At 34.1% G+C, this 8,166-nt stretch overlaps 1 protein-coding gene across 2 annotated transcripts; it reads left to right on the top strand.

Moving 5' to 3' along the window:
- The first annotated feature begins 632 nt into the window (after positions 1 to 632).
- Aplip1 (JNK-interacting protein Aplip1) lies at positions 633 to 7,637 on the top strand. Of its 2 annotated transcripts, none has more exons than XM_014241979.3 (5): positions 633 to 1,175; positions 1,593 to 2,002; positions 3,265 to 4,046; positions 4,127 to 4,308; positions 4,383 to 7,637. In XM_014241979.3, exons 1-5 carry the CDS (start codon positions 1,066 to 1,068, stop codon positions 4,453 to 4,455), a joined length of 1,557 nt encoding a protein of 518 aa, XP_014097454.2. In that variant the 5' UTR covers positions 633 to 1,065; the 3' UTR covers positions 4,456 to 7,637. The 2 variants fall into 2 exon arrangements, with proteins under 2 accessions (XP_014097454.2, XP_036220359.2); XM_036364466.2 differs by having other exon boundaries at positions 3,286 to 4,046.
- Positions 7,638 to 8,166: the final 529 nt, after the last annotated feature.

Consider the following 8,166-nt stretch of genomic DNA (forward strand, 5'->3'; position numbering starts at 1 on the left):
CACTTTCAGATAACTTAAATTTTGACTCAATTAAGTCACAAATAAAAGAGCCCTAATTGCTACGAATACGCCAAATAATGTTATTAACTGTTATAATTAGAATGACATTCATTCAATGCAACTGTCATTTTAATACACGAAGGGCTGTACTATACTCTACATTGCGCATGCCCGCTTGCCAGCACAATTTGACATTTTTTGCTCAATTATTTCGTAAGTTAGTCTCTTCATTGTTGTAAACAGAGCCCAAATGTGGCATGAACCGACTCAGTTACTTGCTTATCGCACTCTCAAGCTTCTGCAAAAGTGACACTTAAATTTCCCAAATCATCCCCAAACAACCCTCAAACAGCGGAGCACATGTCATATCAAGAGCGGGGGATGTGGTGCCACTGCTGTTGTAAACAAAAAACAGCAACGCAAAAACCTGAACACACAACAGGACGCATGAGTAGAATTGCACCACCCGCCTCACCGCCCAAATCTCTTGCTCTTTATTCAGACCCAATTTAACGGTTTGACAGTTAAATTTCCCTTTACTGCTCTGAGTACAGCAGTGCGTACGGCCATCCGCCGCTGTTGTTGCGACACCCCCCGCTAGAATTTAGTCATCAAAGTCACTTCCAAGGCGCTCACCGTCTCTGCCATGGACATTTGCTGCGACCCAAACGAAGTGGAAGCCAAATCAGCCGAGCGACAAGCCAACAAAAGCGAAAAGGAAATTATCGATCGAAGAGTGAAAAAGTCATTCGACGCCTGATTTGCTTTGGCAAAGAGGGCACACAAATCGTTTTTTCGCAAAAATTCATTTAATTACTTCAATTATTCTACAAAAACGTTGTGCAGAATTTAAACTATCGAAAATACAACGATACAAATGTGTGCTAATATAGCTGGTGTGCTGTATTTGTGAGTGTTTAAAGTGTAAAAAATTTATTGAATTACGGCATCTGGTATTCAGCAAAAGACTCAGGCCCGCACACACACACACAGACCCACACTAGCAAGGAGAAGTACATAATATTAATAGAGACAGACAGCGTAGAGGAGCAACGTCGTAGCATCATGGCAGACAGCGAATTCGAGGAGTTCCACAGGCCCATCTTTGAGCCACATCAAATACAAACCTATATGAGCCCGGGCCAAAAGAAAAATAACGCCCATACATTCTATTCGTAAGTAGTTCTATCCAGCAAACAAAAGTTTATGATTATAAGTCCTAGCGGATGTGTGGATCATCCCATAGCGTGGCACTTGATAGCTCCCCACAAGTGCAGCTTAAATAGCACGACTCATCCGCGTTTGAGGTGTGCGTGTGCATATGTGTGCAGTGTTTTGACATATTTTTGCATCGTTCACGTCTTATGTGTGTATGTGTGTTCATTTGCATATGTGCTTGTCTCAGTGCGTGTCTTCCGTGTGTGAAAAATCAATTGTACTAAATAATTTCTAAGAAGCAACTCTAAAAATCATACCCAACTTACCGGCATTCGCATTGATTACATGCCTACATAACTGTAAACTGCATGAATTACTTTAGCGATTTTCCTTTAAAAGTATACGACTACACTTATATGTCTTCACTTCTATAGCTTAATACCCAACGACGACCTCGAGGACTCACCATCTTCGAAAAGTGATGCCTCTGATCAAGAAGATGCCGGCGGTGGAGATCTTTGCTGTGAAACAATAAAATTGCAGCGTCAAGTAGAGGATGATGAAATCGGTGACAGTCTCAAGGTGGTATCACTCTCTTCGGATGGATCGTTGGACACAAATGACTCCTTCAACTCACACCGACATCATCCGTTGAATCATCAGGATGCAATTGGTGGTCTGGTTGGCATTGGTACAGGTGCTGGCACGGGTAATACAACCGGCACCGATTGCGTAATTGGTTCGCAATTATTACTTTCTCCCAATACAGCTGCTGCAATTGGTGCAACCCAGCAGCAACAACGACGTCGACGAAAATTACCGGAAATACCAAAGAATAAGAAATGTAAGTTGTGAGTAGTAGCGTATACATACATACATACAAATGTATATAATGATCATTCGTTTTTTACTGTTATATTGCTTGTTGCCTGTTTGTGTACTTTGAATTTGTAGTTTAAATTAGTAGTTGACATGTAAATACTCCAACATAAAAATACTAACACTAAAATAGAATAGAATTAAGTTGAGGTTGGCACTGTGTGTGGACCAAGATCCATTTTTCCCTCTCCCTACCACACGTACTCCTAAAGGTCCAGCCTTCTGATGAATTCCAGAAACTTGCTGGGAATTATTGAGGTGATGTGATGCATCTGCGGATATATGGGCCCCGCGTCTACAGATTGCTGTGCGACTCCATGTCGCAAAACTGGCAACAAAAGAGGCTATGCCCATTTTGGACAGGTGCTTTTTGAGTCTGCAATGCCTAGTGTAGAAGCCGACTATTAGACGGAATGTTTATGGCGTGGCTTATTCAATAAAAATACTTTTTTCTAGATATTTACTTCTGCTTTAAATTCTGGAATATTGTTGAGCATTTTACAAAATCAAAGTATAGATTTCTACGAAAATCATCTAGCCAAGAGACGGCCGCTTTCCATAATTTTAACCTTCCGTTTAGAGATTTTTCTGTGTGCGATTTCAGAAATCCAAAGTCATAATTGTAAAGTGTTACTTTTTAAACTTTGGAAACTTCTACTCATTTATTCGCTACCTACGCACTGGAGGGTCACCATTTGATGAACTGTACCGATGGATGGTCACTCATTCATATCATTATCTTATTCACGTTTCATTTTATACGAAAAATTTTCTTAGCCAGTTTTATGACTCAACGTTTTGTAATTAAAATAAAGGGAGCATATAAGATCCATGAAGGACTGTCGATGCTTACCACTACCACATGGTGAAACTACCACATGGTGAAAAGATGGATGGTAAAAACCACTCTAACCTGGTATTTTATAATCTTGTGCCAAGCACATGATCCATACTCGAGATGAAAATGTATAAGACCGACACAAGATTCAAGTCTCAACAATTTCACTAAAAAATTTATCAAAGTATGATCATTAGGAAACGACTTGAGACCAAAGATTTTACCTCTGCGTAATGTATTAATACCCACCACACATTATAGCCATTTGTTGCGTAAACATTTTTCATTTCATTACAACAAAATTTGCATCGACTATCATTTGCACCAATTGGAGACGTTTGTTATTTGTAGTGAGTTTTTAATGTGCTCCTCGAACGCATTCGTTGCAGCTTCCATTCTACATCTTTTAGGTGGTGGATATGGGCAAACTACATTGGCTGACGAAATGAACAATGGGCGTAATCAATTGAATGACAACAACAACGCCATCACTGGCAATACAATTAACGGCAATATGAATGGTTTAAATGGTGGCACCACAGTAAGAAATAATCAACGCTCATTTTTGACACTCAAATGTGGTTATCTACTTGATGAGGACTCTAGTCCAGATTCCGAACGTTTACAGAGTTTGGGCGATGTGGATAGTGGTCACAGCACTGCACATTCCCCAACTGATTTCAAAAGTATGTCACCACAAATCACTTCCCCCGTTTCGCAATCACCATTTCCTCAGCCATTCGGTGGTGTGCCCTTCTCCCAACTCGAAATACTTGAAGCTACACATCGTGGCTTACACAAATTTATACCACGTCATCATGATGAAATCGAAATTGAAATCGGCGATGCTATTTACGTACAAAAGGAGGCTGACGATCTTTGGTGTGAGGGTGTAAATCTGCGTACTGGTCGGCAAGGTATTTTCCCCTCAGCCTATGCGGTTGATTTGGATTACAATGAATTCGATCCGACGGTGCAACAGGTGAAGAAAGAGCGTTATTTACTCGGTTACTTGGGTTCGGTAGAGACATTAGCTCACAAGGGAACCGGTGTTGTGTGCCAAGCAGTGCGTAAGATTGTTGGTGAATATGGAAATTCACCAGCTGGTCAAGTGTGCATACTGGAGGTGTCCGATCAGGGCTTACGCATGGTAGACCGTTCGGGACCAAATGTGAGTTGTTGGATGTAGCAAGTGTAGAAAATTTAAAAACGTACGTACGTAACTGTGGTGAATTTGTTGTTTACTTACAGAAGAAGGACAAGAAACCCTGCATCGATTACTTTTACTCACTAAAGAATGTCTCATTCTGTGCATTTCATCCACGTGATCATCGCTTTATTGGCTTCATAACGAAGCATCCAACGGTGCAACGTTTCGCATGCCATGTTTTCAAGGGATCTGAGTCTACACGACCCGTAGCCGAAGCCGTGGGGTAAGTTATTTTCATTTATTTTTCAGTTGATTAAAAAATCGTTTTTATTTATTTCTTCTTGATTACTTTTGCAGCCGTGCATTTCAACGTTTCTATCAGAAATTCATAGAAACAGCATATCCGATTGAAGATATATACATTGAGTAAGCTTCAAGTTGCTCGTATTGACTAGTATTGACTGGTTCATAAAATGGATGCGCTGTGCTACTGCATGGATATTGCTATTGCTGGTTTGTGGTTTACGCTTATTTTCCCCAAAAACACGTTAACACAATTTAAATGAAAAATGTTGTATTCAACAAGTATGAGATGAATACTCTTAACGAGTGATATGTACACTCAAGTTTGTGTTTATTTAAAGAAGAAAGAAAGTGCAAGTAAAACATAAACAAATATATAGAGTTTAAAATTATTCCAAATTAATTGAGCAACCACAATTACTTAGGAGAATAATTAGCAATAGTCGTTTAGTTGTTAAAGTCAGAAGTATTTGTGAAAACACTTCGCCCATTGTAATCATCCAAATAGCTTTTTAGATTTGCAGTTGAAGAAGTAGGGTTATGTGAAAAAAGTTAAAGCATTGATGATTTCCGGAAATTTGCAAAAATATAATCAAGCATATGTATATGCAAAATAATTACATCACGGCAATTCTTTTTTAAATTAATTTTATAAGAATTATATAGATAATAATAATTAAGAACATATAATTTTTATATGAATATTTATTACCATTATGTGCAGTTTTAAATTCAAAATTAATTTGTATTCCATAAAAACGAATGGCCTGCAGTTAAACTTCTACTTCAAATAATTCATTACTTTTCAAATTTTTTCTCTCTACGCTGGAGTATCAAGCGCGAAATTTTCTTCGACTGAATTTGCCAAATATGTATACGAGTATGATACTCAACAAAAAATTCCATCAATTTATAATAGACATAGAATTCGAAACAAAAGATAATATAACAAAAATTAGAGTAAAAACAATTCACGGGCGATCGGAGGTCGGGCATAGGAAAAGGAGGGGCGTGGTTGAATTTCTAAGTGTTAAAAACGGTTTAACTCGATTTCAGGCAAAACTACGAGTTTTATAGAAAAAGAATTATGTGGAAATGAAAAAAATTCCCCCTCCCCCTTTTCACATAACCTCAAAATTTATGTGAAAAATTCAAAAACGCAAGCTTTCGAGCAAAAATTTTTTTTTTTTCACGAAATTTGGTGTAAACGTACATTCTCATGTCCCAAACACGCTGCATTTTTTTATTTAAAATATTAAGGAGAAAACCTTATTTCGACTTAAAATCGAAAAACCCCCTAATTTTCAATTAAAAGTTCTCATGTCAATTTTTTTGATTTTATTTTTAAACTCTATTTTCTGATGAAAGAAAAATATATATACATTACTACTTGTATGTTAAATTTTCCCGACCTCAGATCGCACGTAAATTATTTTTCCTTTTATTCTTGTTATTTTTTCTTACGTTTTCAATGAATTTCATTAAATTTTTATTAGGTTTCTGCACAGGGCTATCAGCGTAAACAGTGAAGAGAAAGCCAGAAATTACATTTTTCTGGAATATAAAAAAAAAACAAAAAACATTCATTATAATTATACTTAAATTAAGTTCTAATTTTTCCCCTCGCAATCATTACCGTCCGTGGTTATGTTAAAAATTTATTAGCTCATTTCCTTAATTACTATATAAATATTCAATAAGTTGTACATTTATTCAACTTTAAACTAATTTATAATAAATAAGCAAATAAATAAAAATATGTGTGTTAATATATGTTTATAAGTTCTTACTGACTATGATTAGTTTTAAGCTTCCAATTTCTACTTAAGATGTTAGTTGAAAATCGGTTAATAAATATTTTTGCAATATAAATACATATATATTATATGAAAATCAAAATCGTTTTTTACAACAAATATACTTTTTTAAAAACATTTTTTTGTTTTTTCAAAAAAAAAATGTAAGGGTTTAAGAATTATGCTCATTTATTTAGTCAAAATGAACGTTTTTAAAAATGTTTATAGTTTTGGTTAACTCAAAAAAGTGTAAATAGTTTAGAAATTGTGAGAGATAAAAGTTGGAGAAATATGTCGGGATGCGCGCTTTAAAAATGAATGAAAAGTGAAAGGTATTGAAAAACAATTTCAATGTATTTAATGTTTAAGAAAGGAACAGTGGAGCGACCTTGTGAGAAAAGCATGTTGAAAATCTATTTTTTTAAGCAAACTCAAGATACATAATTAATTGTCGATTTTTTTCGAAAAGCACATTATTCTTAAATATACTACACGCATTTTCAAAGACTCAATTAACACTAAACAATAGCAATCAAAAGTTTTCGAAGAGCGAGTACTGTTAAAACCCCAAAAAAGCATACATGTTAATACATAAGAAAAGAGAAAATTGAAAAACAACAAAAAATTATATTTATATATGCATATGAAATAATTACAGCTATAGCAGATTAAAAAAAAATAAGAAATAAAATGAACTTAAAAATATTCAAAATATTTTTTCCATTACACAAATAAGGAATATGGAATGCAGCAATTATGTTATATAAATATTTTTTTTGGATTTTTTAAGAATTTTCAAAAACTTTTTTTAAGATAGGACACTTTCATGAGTTCTTCTTCATTCATTGCACACCATTTATGTTAATTTTTAATTGTTTCTTCCTATCTATTCGTACATGAAACAATCTCCAAAGAATTACTTTTTATTCTTTAAACTATTAAAATTTAATTTAGTTTATTTATTTTGTATTGATTTCCTTGCTATCAAATGCACAAACACGTACACACAAAAAGCATACATACATATGTATCTAAAGTTCACCAGAATTGTTGGTGACGTAAAAACAAATAAAGAATAGCTTTCGAAAGATTTGAAGATTGTAAGTCTAATTTGTTGATATTTGTAGAAAGGAAAAGCGATTTAATTTAAATCAACTAAATTATAAAAAGTATATACAATTACATGCATACATACTTACATAAATACATATTTTTAATTAAGTCAATGAACGAAAATTTCTTCTGTGAAAAACAATAAAGAACAAAACAAAAGCACACACATAAACATACATATACACATATATATTTACTAACATACATACAATACTTACGTGTATGTTACACTCAAAGTTTCGATAAATAAAAACCAGTTACATGCATAAGTATTATTATTACATAAACAACTAAAAAATATATATGTACAATATACAAATAATATATATTGTAAAAAATAAAGAAAATGAAAAATGAGATTAATATATAAATAAATGTATATACATACGTACACATACAATTATGAATTTGGTGATGCATTTTTTATAGTCCAAAGTCCACAGTGTCCGGGATTGGGAATAGGCTCACAATACTGAAACAATTAAGGTAAGGAATTATCCTGGCTTTTTTTATTTGCTAATTTGGCTACAGAATATCAGGTGTTACCTTCTTTTTGATAATTATAAGTAATTAATAGTATTTTAATCAACATACATATGTATCGATCTATCGAGTAATATCCATGTATAATACTCAACTGATATATTTATGACAGTATTCACATTATAAACAAAATAGTCTCTACTATTTTCTAGTATTTGCATATCTAACAAAAAAAAACTTTAAATAACACACTTCATACCAAAAACTTGAAACATGAGAGAAGTTGAGAGCCTCTGCTATCTAGCTGATGCCAACACGACGTGTTTCAAGCCTTGTTTTTTCATCGGTCCCGTAGCTGTTATACCATTATAAACACAAAATATCAAGCAAACTAGTTCTCCAATTTTTTTTTTTCATGGTAAAAATCGTCAGACAAACCTTTCGTG

Source organism: Bactrocera oleae, chromosome 6 (assembly GCF_042242935.1).
Source record: "Bactrocera oleae isolate idBacOlea1 chromosome 6, idBacOlea1, whole genome shotgun sequence".
NCBI lineage: Eukaryota > Metazoa > Arthropoda > Insecta > Diptera > Tephritidae > Bactrocera > Bactrocera oleae.